This window comes from Silurus aristotelis, assembly GCF_946808225.1.
Source record: "Silurus aristotelis genome assembly, chromosome: 5".
Lineage (NCBI taxonomy): Eukaryota > Metazoa > Chordata > Actinopteri > Siluriformes > Siluridae > Silurus > Silurus aristotelis.
In genome coordinates, this window is record NC_139578.1 from 26,947,303 (window position 1) to 26,967,661 (window position 20,359).

Consider the following 20,359-nt stretch of genomic DNA (forward strand, 5'->3'; position numbering starts at 1 on the left):
CTGGGTTTCCTTTCTTTTTTTAACATTTTATAAAAAAAAAAAAAGTCTCGATTTAGATCGTGTTACACACTAACGCACAATCATGAGCCATTGTTTGCTCTGCTTCTTCGGCCTGTATCAGCGAGCTTTATGCAGCCAAACAACACAATGTGACGAAGCCAAATTTAAACTTTTAATGGGATTTAGGTTGCAAGTTGAGCTTCAACTTTTAATAGGTTTCAGGTTCCAGGATTAGATATCATTAAAAAGCAAAAGAGCTCTTTATAATTCACACAATAGCAGGGGGGTAAAAAAAAAAATAAAAAAAATAAAAAAAACGTTCTTAAATGTCACGATAGGAATACCAACAGGAACAAAAAAAAATAACGCTTGCATGCGATTTCCTTATTTGTTTCAATTAAAAGGACATTTTTATTTCGGCTGTCGCCGCTTAACGTATATGCGAAGTGATCTGTAAATATGTGCCGTCATTAGCCTCGAAACACATCTAGCGGTGCGGTGAATAAAAAAGGCCCATGGCGAAGCGATTTATCAGCCTTTCGTCATCCTGCCGATCGATCATGTGACCTAGCGACCAAAGTCATTTATGACTGCTTTCTCGCATATGCTGAGTCTAAATCAAACCGTGATTGAGACAGATGCAGGTTTTATCTCGTGGGGTCTGATTTGTCTTTCCGTGCAAGCTCTCACGGCGAGAAACTGTTCCACCACCTGTCACTCGACAGATTCGTTTTCGACCTCTGCCAACACCTGCCACACATAGACACGCCTTTCTCTGTTAAGAGAAAACGCACCACTTTCTAGCCACCAGCTAATGGCGCACAATAAGAGAGTGTGATAAGAAAGCGAGCTCAAAGTGCAGAATCTCAATCCGGGACTGTTTTTATTCGCCGCCACGCTGCTTGCCTCTCTCGGGCAGAGCACCTTCAGCAAACTTTACATCTTTTTAGCTACAGTTCAGTGACCCAGATTTTCAGCACCCACAGAAGCAAGAAGGCTTAAGCTGAAAATCTGCACCAGTTAAAGAAGCATTTCATTTCGGAAAGAAGAACAAATTCCCGGTGGCCAAGAAATCACAGATCAATACATATTTTCTTCTGAGAAATATTAGGGCCTGGATAACAATCAAAACTAAACACAGCAGATGGTTGGAAAAAATGCAAAAAAATAAAACCCAACTAAATGAAGATCGCCACCTAGATAAGTAACTCCTGCACTTTGATTGCAAGTCGTTCTAAACTCTTAGTGACCCGAGAAAGAGCTGTAAAAGCAATCGTTCTACTGAAGATTTATTTTAGTGGAACAAATTTGGTCGTTACGTAAGCGGCAGCCCCACTCCAGACGACCTGATTTTGTTGAATCACCTCTCACCATGATTACTGCACTCTTAAATGCATGCAGATGGGAATTTGTCTCAGTTTCCGATGCAGACCACCACCCCACCCCCCACCCACCACTCATAAAAGATAATTATAGCCTGAAATACGCTTCTTGCTTCAATTATCGATTTCCAACCCAACGACTACTACGCTGACGACATACACGCGAGTACAGTGGCGCTAGTGTAAAAAAATGGGGTAAAAAAAAAGAAAAATCGTGGTACTTAAATGCCCTTTCAATATTGTACAATATTTAAAGGTTGAAAAAAAAAATTTCCAAAACGAATTTGCATGCAATAATTAGAAAGATGGTACAATAATAAATAATGCAGAATTATAAATAAATAAATAAATAAATAAATAAATAAATAAATAAATAACAATAAGATATAAATAATGTTCTATTAAATAATGAAAAATTTCATCTTTCAGAAACTGTAACAATTTGTGATATTCATTTATAGAATTATTATATATTTTTTTGCAATATAAGTATCACATTGTGATATTGGCCCTTAGCTTTGTAACCGTTTTATTTTGTTGAAAAAAAAAAGACAACGAAAATAAAGACAATGTCAAAATTATAATGTTTCTATGAACCATGAATTGTATTCTATTAACCTTAAGTGTATCCACAAGAGGAATTAATAATAAGTTCCTCTGGGAGATTCCTTTCCACCAAAAAAAACCCCCAAAAAAACGATAATTTTAGCTCGAATTTGTGCAATCTGATGTGGAAAAACGATGATTTGGTGAACTGCGTGTGCGAATAGCCCCAGTTTGCTAAACAGACACTCATTATCCGGCAATCATGTCGTTCTAACAGGTGCTCAGTGATTCGCCACTATTTAAACATAAACCATTAACAGACTGATCCTCTCCCATCACAGGCTCTTAAAAGACACAGGCGGATCGGTGCCAGAGTGTGTTTGGCAAACCCTGATTTACGAGAGCCAAAGCTGCAGCTTATTATCCTCAGCACAGACGCCGTGCCTCTGGTCAAACGAAAAGAGAGTGAAGACAAACGCTGTGTCTGAGAGAGGAGACACAAAGCATGTTTCTTTCTCTTTTTTTTTAACCCCCACCGTTTGCATTGCATTTCATTTCGACTCCACATGCCTCTGCTGCTCCGGTACCATGGCAACAGACCTCAAGGCCCTCCACTGTGCGATTCCTTTCCCCTCTGGATATCGACCTTTAACCTCGCTAATGACTCTGAATACATAAGTGACACACACCGGCGTGCGCTCGGTTAGCGTTCGTTTAGCGGCGGCGCGTCTCATTTCGCGTTTCATTTCCATGATGGACGCAAACACGACTAGTCGTCTGGGACGCTCGTGCCGAATCCCACTACATCTTTATGGAGCCCCTCGTGACTGCTGAAAGTAATTAATTTTATGCTTTCACTCGTCGACTTGAAGATCAATACTGGCTCTGAGGCAAATCCATTTTCCCTGCATTAATTTGAAAATTGTCCTGGAAATGATTAGCTCACGTGATTATGGCTTTCTAATTCCTTAGGCCAAGGTAATACTTTGCTTGTGTGCTCCATGCAGTTCCTTTCAAATATCACTATGAGGTGTTTAATTCGCTAGTGCTTAACTGTGTTCGCCGCATGTTTTATTGACAGGGCTCCTTTTGCATTTGAAGCCAATAAGAAATAAGACTTGGGCTGTGTTTTTTTTCCTTCTTCTTTTATATCACGTTAGTCACAACTTGTCTTTTCTTTCTCAAACCAAAGCCATGAAGAAACAAACAAATTAACAAAACCGCCAGTCCTAACAGTCCTAATATTCAATATTTCTTCATTATAAGTGTTAATTTGGTTAAAAAGACTGTTTCGTCGTATTCATCAACAACGACAGATTGCAAACTGGCACCACTTTTCATTCATTAGCCGAACACAAACCTATTAACAAAATCCTCCTTCTGGAAAAAAAAGTCATATGAAAAGGAACTGGTCAGACTGTGTATGTGTCTGGAGTTATGTTAAGTATAAAAAAGACGAGTATAAACCATAAAAATATAAATAAACGACTAGTTAGTTAGTCGGTCAAACCTTTTTTGTAGGTTTGACCGACCGAACATATAAAAAAAAGATGTAAAGGAGGTAAAAAGTAATACTTTCTGTGGTAAATTTTTTCAAATACAATTATTTTTTCTCCGCTCAGGTCAAAAAGCAAAAACTCTAAACACTTAAAGGATGAGAGTAAAAGAAAGATTTACAAAAGAAAAACTAAAAGGTAAAAGAGTGCCTAATAGCTGAAAGGCTAACTGATAAAAGCTGCTACTCAAATGGTAACTAGCATGCTAATGACTCACACACACACACACACACACATTAGCTAACGTCATTAGCTAAACCGACATTAAAAATACAAAGTGTATGCAGCAGCAGATGGAAAGTGATGTTAAAGTTGAGGTTTATTAGGAAATTCTGCTTCATTCCTAATCCCTCAAATTGTAACTAGCATGCTAAAAGCTCATACACAGTAGCTGAGTATAGCAGTTTAGTTGCAGCAGCCCGATTATATTGATGGCTAAATTTATTAGCCATATATCTCAATTCTTGAATGGTTTCAGACTGACCTTATATCTTTATAAATATATAAGTAAAGTCAAATGTATTTCCTGCATTATTAAAGTAATGTGTTAATGTATAGCATAATATAGTACACACTGTACACACTGGTTCACTAGTTCTACTAGCTAGCTAAATCGCTCATATGGTGAATTTCTTGATGTTGTGTAATAATGTGTCATGATTTGACCACACAAAACAAGATTAATGCCACTGTCAATTCAAAACTTAACTTGGACAACCCGGATTTTCTAAACAGGATAAAAATGGGGACCCTGGAGCTGTGAGATGGCCTCCTGGTGCACCACTGTTAAACTTCTCAATAGGATCAGTTCACTTATTCCTGAGACACTTTATTTATTGTGAGATGCATTTGTATAACCCTAACATTTAATCCAATTCGTCCTTAATCTCGATATAATACAATTGATGTAAATCTAGGGGATAAGACAAGCTCATTAAGCATGAAGTTCAGCAAAGTGCAGCACAGGAAAAAAAATTTGTTCATTAGCACGGTTCCTGATATGCAATGCAAAAAGGATCTCCAGTACAGCACTGCTAATCCATTTATGCGTGTCTCAGCTGTTCGCAGCCCGGCAGTGTCCAGCGAAACCCGAGATCCAAGAACTCGAGACAACGAGATCCAAGAGCTCGAGCCGCATTCCAAAAGTGTTATGTTGTGTAAAGAGAACTCCTACACCATCGGTTGTGCTTCACGAATGTCAAAAGACATGTGTATTGTGGCACGACTCCAATAATTCCATGCCAAGTTTAACAAGCGCCTCATGCGGCACTGTTATCCAGAGAGCTACAAGTGGCCCCACATGCTGTGAGCTTGAGAGGCGCTCTTTAATACCACACCAGGAGATAAAGGCTTCACTCTGGTTCCTGTCGCATATGGGGGGGAGAAAGAAAAAAGCTTGTGTTCATATTTTCTTTTTTGTCTTTCTTGAATAAATTATCCTATCTGTGTCAGGTTTCACCCTCAAGGAACATCAGAAATATCAAAGGAAGACCATGATAAGCACCATTTCCTAGACTTGCTGCAAATGGATCACTGTCACTGTTCTGTTGAGGAATGTTCAGCGTCACAGGAAGCTAAAGGAACATTTGGGGCTTTACTATGAATATCAAAATGGTATCTGTGTCCTTATGACGGCATCGTGTTACAATATTCCTACAATTCGCTTCGTCTTACAAACGCTTTAGCAGCCCAGGCTAAGCGTGTAATCTACAGAATCAATCCAGGACTGTTTCTGTGCAACCGCCCTGAGCGCAGCCACGGTGGTAATTTCATTAAAGCGAATCGCAATTTATAACAATGGCCCCTTTCAGCAATACCGGAGTCCACATTAGCGTAGGCCAGCCTAATGGCTATTCATAAATGCATGCAAATACATAAAACATGCGTGTAACCCAAGTTCCGCTTCTTCAAAATGCGGTCGGCGGAGGGTTTTTTTCGGTGTGCTGACACGATCCTGGGACGTAATCACGAGCCGAGATGATCTTAATGTCCGACGATCAATCTACTCTTTAAACGTTTGCAATTTCGAGGCACTGTCTCAGCACAATTGCGTCTTCTTTATTTTATTACGTCTCATACCACGAGCGGGAAAAAATAGACTGTAGCATTTATATTTAACTAGGCGAAGAAGCGTAAGGCACGGTGACCTTGTAAACATTAGCCAATTACTTCCATTTATGCTCCATGTTATTGACCATCTGTGTAATTGTTCCATAACTTCGAACAAATCTCGTTTACTATTAAGTCTATTCCCTTCGGCAACAGCTCTTCGGAATCGTGTACAAAACTGTGCTGCTTACTCTAGACTATTCTCATTGGCATTGCAGAGTTTTGGAAAAGGCATCTAAAGATATAAAGCAATAAATAAAAACTTAAAAGCTGAATATTTCATGCACTTCATTGGAAACGCACCGCAATCGCGACTGTTCTTTGTCATGCTGCTGTGATCACCCGCGGATGGCAATTATGATAATTCTGCTGTTAATCACATTTACATACATGTGAGCGTCAGAGCGACGGCAGGCTGTTTGCATGCATCCGTGGTGAGCCCATTAAAATTCTAGTGTCTGGATCGACTTAATTGCAGCTTGTCAAAGGTTGCTTCAAGACTATATGACTAGATCTACAAGCCCTTTGTATAAGTACTGTTAAGGCAACTGCTAGCAGTAGTACATCTCAAGTAGGTAAGAAGTCGTTTGCTGTGGTGTTGTTTTTTTTTTAAGAATATGGTAAAAAAAAAAGACATAGTCCAGGCAGGAACAGGCTCAGAGACTGGCTGAGAAAATACAACATGAAAGAGAAATCTTTACTTTGGTGTTGCGGTTCTAAGTGAAGCTAACAAATGTTAAATATATCCAGCAACTTACTCAAGACATTTCACCCAAAGGCCAGTGATCAAAGTCCGAATTACAAATGGTCAACTGTTGATTATGTGAATGCTGTAGATTAAAACATAGACTTTTCTCCTTAACAAAGGAATTACATGTGTTTTCTAAAATTTGACCAATCAGAGCGACTAGCATTGGACCAGCAAATGGGAATTAGTAGCTTAGTGGTTAAGGCATTGGACTTGGGATCCTTGAGTTAGGCCCTTAAACCTCACCTGCTCAGTCAATCTGGATAAGGGCGTCTGCCAAAGGCCATAAATGTAAATGCAAAAAGCAAGTTGCTCTGTATATTCTTCTGCCGTTTCTTGCATTACTTATCTACACAACTTGTGCCAATCTGTACATTACAACTGCTAATGCTATGTGTCTACAAGGCAAATTAACAAAATAATAGACCAAAAACAATGCCAAAGCTTTGAACAGAAGTTACCTTGCCCTCAGCAAGCATCCCTTGTCCTCAGCAACACCCATTTGTTTTTGCAAGCACAAAATGGTTTCTAAAATCATTTTGTTTCATTCATTCATACTTAGTCTTGAAGACTATCCTGGCAACAATGGGCAGATGGTAGGAATAAGTCCTGGATTGTCAAGGGACAATAATTTGACACAGGACAAGTTGCATGTTATGTACCTTCTATTGCAAGTTTCCCCATTCTACCAAATGCTGCACTCTATGCAAAGAAATGTGGCCACTTTAAGAAAGATAATGTTGTCCCTAGGGTGGATGGACAGCTGTGGGAGGGGTTGCCAGGGGTTTCCGACTCACACTTGAAGGAGTGGTTGAGTAATTAGACCTATTATCCCTCTGATGGAAAAGTGCTGTCTAACACACCTGGCTCCTCTCGACTCTTGAGACGGGAATCGTTCAAATTGAGCACAATGTAAGATATAGCCCTCGGTATGGGAGGTCTTCACCAGTGGTGATTTGGGAAATCTGTTGGGAGTGAACCATGCTTTTGTCCTTTTGCGCTTGCTGCAGTAATGTTGGATATAGTCCAAATCTGCTTCAGATCGTATTCTTTGATGAGGTGACCATGGCAACGGGTATCATGGGAATCTTTAAAGGGCCGAGGAGGGAGAAGGTCAAATCTAGGCTCATTGAGCATTTGCACGAGATAGCAATAGCATATTTCACATCATGATGCACACGAGTGCAGAGAGAAGGTTAACCGTGTCACGTTCATAATAGATGGGCCAAGGGCCTTGAGATTAGATACTCGATGAGGTCAGAGCCTCTTTATGAGCGAGTCGCTGAGCTTACAGCTCTTTAGCTGGTTTAGCCAGTCTTGCTCATATCAGCAATGAAACTTCCTTTGCATTTTGTATGTGTTTCTAAAGGCTCAACATTTAAACTAGCACCAGAATTGAGCAAGTGGCTGTCATCCTGTTTAGAGAGCTCGGACTGAAAAACTTGCCTGTGCATTGCATTTGCATCACAATACTAAATTAAAGCACGGCCATTTGCAACCTTGCACACTCAAAGTATAATCAGCACAAAAACAAACTATCTGCAATTTCAGACAAAAGCGAGATAATGATTCTTACCTTCATCAGGATCCGGCGGGCCGAACTCCAGCTCGTAGCGCAGGATGTAGAAATTATTCCACACATAGAGCTGGTTGTCTCGAGGGTTGTAATCCACAGCAGCAATGAACTGATAGTTGTTCGGGAAGGGGATGTCGGTATACTCGCCGCGGCCTAGCTTGGTGTTGTAGACGTAGTCGATATGGCTCTTGCTGGCCTCGCTCTCGTTCTCCTCATAGCTGGAGCGCACCACATGCAGCACTCCGCACACCATGAAGGCATCAGAGGCCGAGCGCTTGTCATACGATGTCTCCCAAGTTGCCTCGAATCGCAACGTGTACGGGTTCAGCTGGCTCACAACGATGCGCCCATTGTTGTGCTCTGTTGCGTAGATTACCCACAATCCCCGCTCATCCACAGCCAGATCAATATCAGTCTTACCTCCCCAGCGGTAAGGCGAAGTGTCATGGTAGTTAGCGTTGGCCACAATGGCCTCGCCACTTTTGATGCGAGTGCGCAGGTCAAACTTGACGATGTTCCTCGTCCGTTCTTTGTTAAAGAAGATGGCACCATCGTAGGCCACGAACCCGGTGCCATCCGCTCGATGAGGCAGCTTGTACGTTGTCATTTGCCTGCCGTTGCGAAAATCCTCAAGCGAGTTGTATTCGATTAGGTTGTCCGTACGATATGGTGTCCAGGGCATGAAATAGATCTTGTCCCCAGCTTGCAGGGGGTCTTTGCACCAAGCTCCCGCTTGCTGCTCAGCCTCAAAGGTAAAACCAGGTTCCCCCACTGCCTTCAAAGTCCCAGGACAAATGAAAACTGAAATGAAAAGCCACGAGAGCAAGAGTTAGAAATGCTTTGTATCGATTTGTTCTTCTTCTAAAAAGATTTTTTTAACTGCAAAAGGTGTGTGTGTGTGTGTGTGTATGTGTGTGTGTGTGTGTATGTGCGTAAAACATGTATTACATGAGATTTGAGATCCCAAACTCATTTTGACAATGTGGTGTGCACAGTTGAGTGGAGACTCAACAGGTTCAGTAAGTGCGTGCAGCTGTGATTTGGTATGTTTCGATATGCCCTTGCTCCCTGAGACATCTTAACACAAGTGTAACTGAAATAAAAAAAGTGAAAGAACTGCAAAGGATGTCCTGTAAATGAAAGGAAACGAGAAAGAGAGATGTAGTTCAGTTCTGGATGTGTTCCCTAAGTAGGCATTCGTTGCTACGTTTCTTTTTAAATCAGCCGAACTTAGCGTCAAATAACTGAGGGTATTGGATTCTAATCATTGGCGTGAGAGCCATACCTTTAAATAAAAACACACACATACATGAATCATGTCTGAGGAAAGAACAAACGACACGCATGACACGCAATAGGAGGATGAGGCAGGAAAAGGACAGTGGAGCAGAATGCCAAAGCTTCTTAGGGACAGATAGGATGACAAACAGCAAGAGAGAAAGACAGAGTAGGGATTGAGCTGATAATGGTTGAAAGAGGCCCTGCTGAAGATCTATCTTTGAATTTTGGACGTGCACCCAATGACGTTAAACACTATCAAAGACCTCTCTCTACCATTACCAACCATCTGATGTGCCATGGCAGGTGATCGGATAAACCAAACAGATAAGCCAAATTTTGGGGGGGGGCCTTTAAACGAATCATGGCAAAATATCTCTCGATTTGGCCAAAACATAAAAGGTGATGGACTTTTTTTGCTCCATCTTATAAGTTTCTCCAGGATCTTCAGGTTGAACACCCCAAGACCAAAGCATATCTATAAAAAAAAGGTGATGTGAAGATGTTGATTATGATGGGACATCTCATCCAAACAGCACTCTAATATCATTTGGAGTCAATGAGGCCGAGATCGCTGCGATCTCGAGGATCTAGTTGTCATGTGGGGATAAGGAGCGGAAGAGGAAAAGGATCGGGTTGGGGGAAGAGGCGGGAGCAGGTTGAAAAAAAGGAGGGGGGAGGAAGGGGGTCGGAGGTGGACGGCTCAGAACCATACAAACACACAACAAGGAGCTGAGGACCGAGAACCAGAGCGGCCATTTACCTTTTTGCTCCACTTCTATTGAGCAGTGGAAAAAAAAAAAAACAGTGGAAAGAAGTGTCAAGGAAGAGAAAGATTAGCATGAGTCATAAAGAAGTTCTACAGGTACAGTACATCTATACGGAGTGAGTCAGAGGATGTAAGAAGACAGAAAGATTTCAATACACGTGATATCATGTCGTCAAGGACAAAGATCTAGTCACAAAATGCATTTCTCGTAGTGCAGCGGTTCCCAAAATGACTTACGGACTGCTCAAGGCTTCTTTTGGATAAAAGTCGAAAAAAGACTCTGTACAGGATAAAATTAACACATTAAATGTGTGTGGGTTCTTATTACCCGTTTCAATTGCTGAACGTTTTTGAGCGATATAAAAACCTGCAATGGGATATAGGATATTAGATTTCCTTGCAACCAATTAACATTTGGGAACCCCTGCTATAAACGACTATTGATGTTGCTACATTGGTTCATCCCTATTAACGAAGAAAGAAGGTTAATCGTTAAAGAGAGGAAAGAGTGGAAGACAGGAGACAGAGAAATGAACCGAGAACCAGAAAAAAAGCAAAAAAATTTATAAAAAAATACACTGATTATATACGTGTTCTTGAAGGTTTTTAGAGCAGGGCTTGAAGGATGCCTTTTCAACTTGCTGAGTACTTGAAAAAAAAAAAGATCACTAGTGTAATTGCTTACACCATTAATCTGTGAGAACAAAGAATAAGAACAAAAGAGCACATAGCAGATGCTTTTCTCAATTTCTGCCTCAAGTTGTAGGTTCTATCCAAAAATTTGTTGTCAATTAACTGCAAACAACTTGACTGCTGAGTAAAAACTAATCCCTGAAGAAAAAAAACCCACCTATTTTTATTATTCATGATCTCATATGCATATAAATAGGCTACAATCCTTCGTTTGTGGAAACGCTGCCATAAACACTGCCTAAAGCAAAAAAAAAAAAAAAAAACACTACTGTTGGATAAAATTAGGGAAATGTTGACCAAGGCCATCTCACAACTGCATTAGTCAGAGTCAATAGCGCATCACAGATCACTTGCACATTAATGGAGTATTAATGCTTTCTGTTAACAAAAGCAAATTCATTCCCGGACGGTGGCTTTATTGCAGCGATCAGACAATTGCGCTGATTACATCGAGGAAAAGAGGCATCGCTGCAAATTGCCTTTTGATGTTGGCCTGTGACACGCTCATTACGCCACCTCATAAGGCTTTCAGAAGGCGGCTCGGGGAATCGAACACCAACGCTCAGCAAGTTTCCGCTGAATAGAACCTGTTGTAAAGGCTGAAAAGTCGTCACCTTTAGCGCTAAGTTTACACCAGCAAGCAACAAGTATCTATTGTAGCTCTTTTTTTTTATATTATTATGTATTACATTAATAAGAATTAACCACTTAAACATTATCCATCACCATGTTTCCCTCACCTAGTGTGTTGATATACATCATTAAATCATTATTAACAAAGTAAAAAAAAATCTTATGTAGAAACCTATTGGAATCTGGCTGCTTTATGATGGTCTCTACTGGTGTCCAGTACTATGTGATCTACAGGTTGCCAGAGGTGTATGTTGGTTATATTTAACAGAATCAGATATAAAATGCTACTAGTAGATAGATCTATCTATCTAATCTATAATCTCTCTTTCTGTCTTTCCATCTGTCTGTGGCTTTCCTCCTTTCTTTCTTTCTCTTTCTTTCTTTCTTTCTTTCTTTCTTTCTTTCTTTCTTTCTTTCTTTCTTTCTTTCTTTCTTTCTTTCTTTCTTTCTTTCTTTCTTTCCTGGCACTTCTGGGAGATTCTAAACTGCATTTTGTTGCTGCCTACCTGCACTATGCAATTACCTAAAATATCTATCTATCTATCTATCTATCTATCTATCTATCTATCTATCTATCTATCTATCTATCTATCTGTCCGTCCGTCCGTCCGTCTATCAATGTCTCTTTCTGTTCGTCTGTTCTTCTGTTTGTGGCTTTATTTTTTTCTTCTTCTTGTTTTTTTCTTTGTTTCTATCCTTCTTTATTTATTTATTTTTTTCTTTGTCAAGACAAAATATTTCTTTTTCACACAAGAACTTAGTATACAATTACAGATCTATCTATCTATCTATCTATCTATCTATCTATCTATCTATCTATCTATCTATCTATCTATCTATCTATCTATCTATCTATCTATCGATCGATCGATCGATCTATCTATCTATCTATCTATCTATCCATCCATCCATCCATCCATCCATCCATCCAAAAAATATATAGGTAATTCTAAGTTTTCTCTTTTGTTGGTGTCCCAAAAAAAGAGTAAATAGAAAATATATGCAGGTAGGAACTAATGTTTTGAAAAAGGGAACTGAATTAAAACCTGACCAAAAGATAATATTTCATATTTGTTGCTTTTCTGTCTTTAAACTAATCCAAATTGAAAAAAAAAAAAAACAATCCGGAAAATACTTGTTGCATTGAAACACTTCTATATTAATATAGTAAAAAAAAAAGAAGAAGTATTCATTGCTTGTCTTCTTGTTGCTTGCTTGTGTAAACAAATGTATGTTTTAAGGGATCACAGAGATTTTTTGGTTCCAATTGAAAAGCACATTCGGCTCTGAAATCAAGAAACAGCTCCGAAAAATCTTTGATCCATAAACATGCTGATTTCGTAGCTTCTCCTTTCAAAGATTCCACATGTCCATTGTCAGTTGTTCTCTAAGACCATACACTGTTTTTTTTTTTTTTTATGAACCGTAACATCGTTACATTCTATTGCATTCCCAGACTGCACACACACCAGTACAAGCGTGCAAAAAAAGAACGAGACGCACGTTTCCGTGTCGTCGGCTTGCTGTAAAATCCCAGAGTGTGCGTGGGAGATGAGTCTACGCACTTTTTTAGAAGGCCTGTTTTTTGAGCATGCACGTCTTTTGTACGTCAGGCACCGGCTCTGTTCATAAGCATTCGTGGCAGCACACGCCAAAGAGAAAAGCACTCATTACAGCTTGTGGGAAAAAAAAAAAAAAAAAAAAAAAAGCCTTGACAGGTTCCACATCTTTTTTCTTCTACCGATGACTTTTCTGAAGGGAAAAATGTTCTTGCTTCACAGAAAAAAAAATCAATCAAGCTAGAGATATAGCTGATGACCATAGCTGTAAATAAAGGCTTTTTTATTTAAAAAAAAAAAAACTCTATTCACTGGCAGAAAGCAGTAGAGCATGCGCTCCAATTCAGGGCTGATCTGAAAAACTAGAGAACTTAAACACCCAAATGTAAGTGGAAAAAAGCAAGCATGTCTGCAGAAGAGATTAACAGATGACTCGGTAGACAGGGCTTTTTTTCTTCTTCAATTTCCAGAGGAAAGGCTGCAGACACTCGAAATCGAAATGAGACATTCAGCTGCGAAGACTAAATGAAAAGACAAAGTCTAATTAACAGAGATGTGTTAAAAGGAACTACGCTTCCAGTTGTGCACTTTATATATATCTTTTTTTTTTTTTTTTTATGCCAATACTCATGCATTTGTTAACATTTGCTTGGTTTCTGTTTTCAGACAAGATCAAAAACCAACATGCGAAATTTTGGCCAGTTTATGCGAGTTGGTTTGCTATGCAGTAGGATGTAGTAGGACTGCTGATAGAATTATTAGTTCCAAACTTTCGTGTTGATGTCAAACTGCACAGCATTCAATTAATAGGATGACTTCCAGTTCATATATTTATCTATATCTATATCACAGACATCTACCCATTCCACATTTAGTCCCCGTTTGCTGTTATAATAACCTCCACCCTTCTGGGAAGATGTTCTACTAGATTTTGGAGTGTGCTTCTGGAGATTTGTGCTCATTCAGCCACAAGGGTGTAAGTAAATTCAAGGGCTATTGAAGGTGAGGTGAGGTTTCCATGGTTGAATTTCTATAGCAGAAGATCTTCCACTTTAAACCACATAAAGCATATCTTTATGTAGCTTCTTAAGTGGCTTTGTGCACAGGGACATTGTCATGCTGGAACAGGTTTGGGTCTTCTAGTTCGAATTAAGGGGAAATATTACTAATGCATTCAAAGACATATTGAATAATTGTGTGCCTCCAAAAAGTGTGGTAAAAGTTTGTAGAAGAACCATATATGGCTGAAAGGTCAGGTGCCTCAATACTTTTATATATGTACATATATATATATATATTTTGAATGATGGCTGATTTCAATGCTAATTTTCAGTAGGTATTATTTTTATTTTATTTATTCGATTTTTTTTTTCAGTGCATGGTAACTGGTAGCTTAGTTAATAATCATTTCCACAGCATCCCAACATACAACATATGAGAAGAAGTACACAACTTATTGATGGATGAGCATCAGGGTCTCTTTAGATGCACTGTATGAGCTGACTGCATGATTCCTCAGAACTGGCTCTGGCACGACCTCTGAGAATCGATTTCAGACGGAAAATAAACAAACATATAATTAAAATGCGATGCAATTTTTTGGGGTGGATCATATTCAACGGATTTATTTATTTATTTGTTTGTTTCGAAATTGAATTTAATCCAATTTTGTTATCCCATCAGCCAGATGTTAAGCAGTCAGGGTTTTTTTATTTATTTTTTTTTTATATTTTTTTCAGGAATTGTTGATATGTTTCTCCACAGGCCACTCTCACTGCTGAGTAGGAGAGCACAGATCAATAATGTTTCACTAGATGATATTGCCTATTTCTGGCAAAATAACTGCAGCCTGATGTAGTGGAAAAGTACAAATAGCTGGAGCATTCAGGAGGTTGTTTTAAAGCCGACGCCTTTAGCCATGTTCTAAAGAAGCATGAGATGGAATTGAGGTTATTTACTGCTCGGTTGTTACTGCGCAAAAAACAAAAAAAAAAAAAAAAAGAAAAAAAAGCAAAAGCTCAATCACACTATTTATTTTGTTTAAAAAAAAAAAAGTAGTTTAAGGCCGTTTTCACACTTGGCTTGAATACTGTTACATGCAGACGTATGGAATGCGATTTTTGCCAAACTCATTGAACGTTTGATTGAACTCTTTGAGAAACTAACGAAAATATACAACACAGAAGAAGAAAAACAGTCGGAAACAATGGACTCGGTGGCGAAAAATGTAACACGCTTTTTAAATAAACAACATTCTTTGTTGACAGTTTTGTAAGCTTCCTTTTGGCTAATCGTAACGAATCGTTCTGGCAATAACTTTTTTGGCTTAACATCGCTTTACTTTTATTGGCTAGTGAGATCAAAAGCTTTCGGACCTGGAATTTTAGAAAGAATTCGAAAGAAAAGTAATGAACTGGTATGAGACTTTCCAAACCTCTAAAATGAACTACTTATATATGAACTAAGTACATACAATATTTTCCTTACAACAGTACAAACCCTTTAACTCTACAGAGAACAACATCTAAAATTCACACCATTGAAACTTCTATTTTCAGGTTAGGAAGCTGTCGAAATCAAATCTCACTAGCCAGAGCCAATCACTAGTCATCAATTTCCTGTTTTGTATCATATATTTCCTTTAGTGACAATACCTCCTTAGATGTAGAGCTTGTCGTTAGTCAGAAATAGCCTCAAATGCTTTTTACAACTATTTCCTGTGTTAGAAATGTTAAACTATGCAGTCCGCCACGACATGGGTGTTTATCGCGACACTCTTAAATCACAAGGCTCACAAAGGTGAGCTTATTCCAGTTCTCCAGTCCTACGATGTTATATAATACTGAAAGCGTTAAGATTTCACAGCTGACCATAAAAACATGACACGCCATCATGAAACTTGAAACAGTAAGTCAATAACAGTCGCTGATAGCTTCCAGTTTTGGACGACCATAAATTGGTCATCTGGACTGGTCAAAGTTCACCAAAATAACAAAATTTTTCCAAAAAAAAAAAAGGCCACAAGTGTGAAAACGGCCCAAAAGTTTCATACTGTGCACTTCTACATGGTACATTCACATTTGAATCAATGGTGGACAGCAAAATGAATCCCTTCAATGGTATCAAGAAGATAGTAAAGAAGTACTTACTATATGGGACACACTCGTATTGGACTTCAAGATACTTGTAAGTCCCAGGACATGGATCTGGAAAGACGTCGGACCCAGTAATAACGACGCACTGCGTCCGGTTGTTGCATCTATAAAAAACAGAGAAAGATTAGCAGCCCGAGAGTAGGCATTTTACCATTTAGTTTTTTTTCCACTACATTTTTTACACGTTTCTTATCGATTGGAGGCAACCCTGTGCAGCTGGGAATGGGGGTCTCATAAATGGCCTGGGGATCCGTGAAATTACCGAGCAGCACGGTAACCTTAAGGATGGATTTGGACTGTAGTTTATGTCAAAAATGTACTACAATGACCACAGGTTGCATTTATGATGAACTGTAATGAATGGACATTCAGTGTTGAGAATGAGGATGGGTTCGTTACTGTACTTAAGTGGCTTTTTCACAAATCTGTACTTTATTGAAGTATTTCCTTTTGGGGAGACTTTTACTTTTTCACTACATTTCAAAGTCAAATATTTTTACTCAACTACATTTTGTAAAATCAGTCATACTTTTTATTTATGAGGATAAAAACGTAACCGGTCAAACACGCAGCAAGTCACCAATCAGGGTCGCTCTGTTTCGAACTCGTATTGGCTGCCACTTGGTGTATCTTCTTATCACCCCACAATTCAGCATCGGTTCAAAAGCAAGCAGAACATTTAGAGAGAAATAAATGATGGACGAAATTCCTGACTTAAACTCGCCACAACACACGTGGCCTTGTTAACACCATTTTTTTAAGTAGTTGAAAAGAAGGTTTTGGGCTCATTATAATTTTAATAAAAATCAATCAGTGTTTGACTCATTAATATCATTCTATTGAACATCATTTATGTAACATTACAGTCTTTTTACATAAACTGAGTTGATTAAGCAAACAGTCTTGTGATGAAATTATGAAAAGAAAGATAATACGAACATTACAGCAACAATAAATCATAGTACTTTGGATACTAAGTACATTTGAAGGCAAATACTTTTGTACTTTTACTCAAGTGAACGTTTAAAGGGAGCACTTTTACGTTTACTGGAGTCATATTTCATTTCTACTGTATCTCTACTTTTACTTAAGTACATGGTTTGTGTACTTTGTCCACCACTGGTTTAAAGCTGCTTTGAGACAATATCAATTCCAAAAAAAGGAAATCAGGGTTACCAATAGATTCCTCCAATGAACCAAATCGAGTCAAGGGCATTTAAATACAAGAGGAAAAGGAGAAAACAAGCCCACCTTTTAGGAATGACATTGTAAAATATTCATCAAAGTTGTGTCTATGTGAGGTTGTCACTCTCTCCTGGCTTTTAACAGTTATTTAACACAACAACTGACAGCTCAGGATCTGAAACACGAGCAAGTGAATGCAGCGCAAGAATTTAAATGGGAACGTCTTCAGCGTCGAAGTCGTCTCCTTTACAAATAATGTTAAATTAACATGGGTACGGTTTCACCTTTGGCTTTACGGTGTTAAAAAGAAGCCTTCAAATCAAAGTCATCTTTTTTTTTTTATTTTATTTAGATCAGGACCCAGGAAGAGTGCACCTCCGTAGGGAGTCTTTAATCTCCTAAGTGAAGGGATGCTGATTGACAATGAGGCCGAGTGACTGTTGATTTTGCGTGAACTCAAAATTCAGCTCAGGCCTCCGGCTCATCAGGCATTCATCTGTTGGTCCTCTCCATGGAATAAATCACCTTAAGTATTTCAAACAAGAATCATTTGTGCATTTGTGTGTGTGACTGCTGGGAGACTTTCAGCTTTTACAGTCGTCAGTGACCTTGACTTTGAAGTTAGACATCTTCATGAATTAAAATGAATTAAGCGTGAGTGTGAGTGTGTGTGAGAGATAGAATAAGTGTCTTGGGTACGTCTGTATGCTCGCCAGAATGGATTTCTGAGTAAATAAACGGAGAAATTGGCCAAACTTCAATCATGCTCTCTATATGCACAGGGATTTATGATACAATTGAAGCAAACACGGTAGATATTTTACCACCGAGAGACGACAAAAAAGGTGACAAAATGGACCTCTTGGCAATCAACTCTGTTAAATATTTCAGGTGGCTTAAAAGAGTTGGCTTTTTTTTTTACGAGGAATATATATATATATATATATATATATATATATATATATATATATATATATATATATATATATATATATAAAACTCCCTTAAATGATCTTGGGATCAGTATTTATTCCTCTAATGACATCCTATAACTTGTTCCAAAGACTGATTTTAATAATTAGATCACTGGGTTTACATTCAGTACTTCACCATAACTAAAAGGGTCTCTAAATATTTATAAAAAAAAAAAAAAAAAAAAAAAAAAAAACACACACACATACACACATATACACACCCACAATGTCTGGGCTTTTATGAATATTTTAGACTGGGCTATTGGGTTGGAAAAACATGAGGAATCCATGAGTGCTAAGATTATCTCACAGTAGGAACTATTTTGCTCGGGCATGTTGCGGGGCAGCGATAAGGAAAAGAAATTATTCGCTGCACAACTCAAGTCCATAAAAATATTCGAAAATAATGTGGTGAAACAGCCTCAGTAAGCAATTATTTAAAATTATTTGCAAGGCCTGAGAATATGCAGTGTGGAATTAAAGGCCCTTTATTTAAGCGATTTCTTTTTCTTGAAATAAAAAAAAAATAAACAAATTATTGCTCCAACCAGAAAACCGTATATATCAAAGTATCTTGGGAGAAATGGAAATAGTTTGTGAATGAGACACAAATAGGAAATTGGGTTCAAAGCTTTCCAAGGTTGACAAATTCTCCACTGAAGACTGAGATTGGATGGCGAGACATAGCTGGAATGTAAAACCTGCTGAAGTGACTTTAATAAATCCTAAATCAAACTCAGAAGAAAAATGACAGCCTAATCAGGCCAGGGGAGAGGGATTTGAACTCCTACAAGGGTTAATGATGAATGAAAGTGAGACTTGTCAACAAAACCAACTAACACGTTTTTAATTGCCTTCGGTAAAGATGAGCGTGGAGATTTTTCTATCTTGTGGGAATGCCTCCCAGTAGCTGCGCAGTTTTTATTGCTTTACCCCACATGCGGTGTCTTAATTACGCGAGCAACACCAGCCAGTTTCATCATTCCGAAATTCCCTGTATAGCCACTTAAATGACCTTTCTCCAAACATCTTTACTGTGTTCTAGCAAAAAAAAGAAAAAAGAAAATAAGTTTGGCTCTTAACATAACCCCTAATTAAGGACATGTCAGGTTTTCTGCCCTTTTAAAAAAAACAATTTCCACCCCCTTGCATCATCTTGTATATCTGAAAGGCCATGGTAATCTGTACAGGACGCTAGTTGTAATACATTTGCGACTTTGTCGATAAAACAGTAGGGGGGGAAAGGCCGTCTATAGCCGGAGGATCTACGATCCCAAAATAAATTCGAAAAATTTTTCTGTTTGCATCAACAATTCCATTTTTCATTATTTCGTCAGTGACGTGGCAGAAGTAGGGGATGAGAAAGTACTTAAACGAGAAGAGATGCTCGAAAAGCTCTTTTTTTTTTTTAGCCCGCGTGCGTTTTGTGTTCGAGTACACTATGGATTGTTGCCGAACAGCAATCGTGCAGTCGGGGGTGCGACCTTGACACCGGCAATGTCGGCCACACGTGCACTCCGGGGTGTCAAGCAGCAGAATTATACGCGCTGTGAGAGCTGGCTTGTTTGAAATGCGTAAATCGGTACCAGGCGTGCGTGTTTTGAGGAACTACGAAACACAACTGTTGTTTTAGGCTCGTTTGCAGTTTTGTTTTGGCTCGATCCGGGTTCAAGCCTCGTTTCAGACACAACACTCTCTCCAGATCTTCCCTCGTCTCAGTCATAACGAGAAAACAAATATTAAGGTCAACCGTCAGAATTTCTTCTTAAAGCTACAGTATATTTGGGTTGTATGGAAGTTTTATGCTTGTTGTTTCCACATGATCACGATATAAAAATGGTTTTATCTTAATTATAACTTTCTTGTGATTTGACGGTCATTGTTTCCTTGTGATCAATACTTAATACTGAGTTTTCGGCATAAGAGGCATATTGTTCTATGAACAATACCCATAGCCAATGGGCGAAAGGTAACAAGCTACATTTACTCACGTTACTGTAAGTGAGTAGCTTTTTTGTGTACTTCTTTTTAAAGTAGATTTTATTATCTGTAATTTTACTTCTACTTAAGTATGTTTTGTTTGAAGTGTTGTATTTAGCGACATTTTAAATCATATCTGTAAAAAAAAATATATACATTTAAAAAAATATTGCAAGGGGGAAAAAAGTGCACCCCCGAAACTACTGCACTGAGTGA

At 38.6% G+C, this 20,359-nt stretch overlaps 1 protein-coding gene across 13 annotated transcripts in view; it reads right to left on the reverse strand.

Annotated features, from left to right (window-relative positions):
• Positions 1-20,359, reverse strand: part of adgrl2b.1 (adhesion G protein-coupled receptor L2b, tandem duplicate 1) — a 143,173-nt gene that overhangs the window by 67,580 nt on the left and 55,234 nt on the right. For all 13 annotated transcript variants that reach the window (XM_083542572.1, XM_083542568.1, XM_083542569.1 and 10 more), the window contains exons 4-5: positions 15,999-16,108; positions 7,918-8,718 (exon numbers count right to left, since the gene is read on the reverse strand). In XM_083542572.1, the coding sequence (XP_083398698.1) occupies positions 7,918-8,718; positions 15,999-16,108 (911 nt within the window). The remainder of the gene's footprint in view (positions 1-7,917; positions 8,719-15,998; positions 16,109-20,359) is intronic.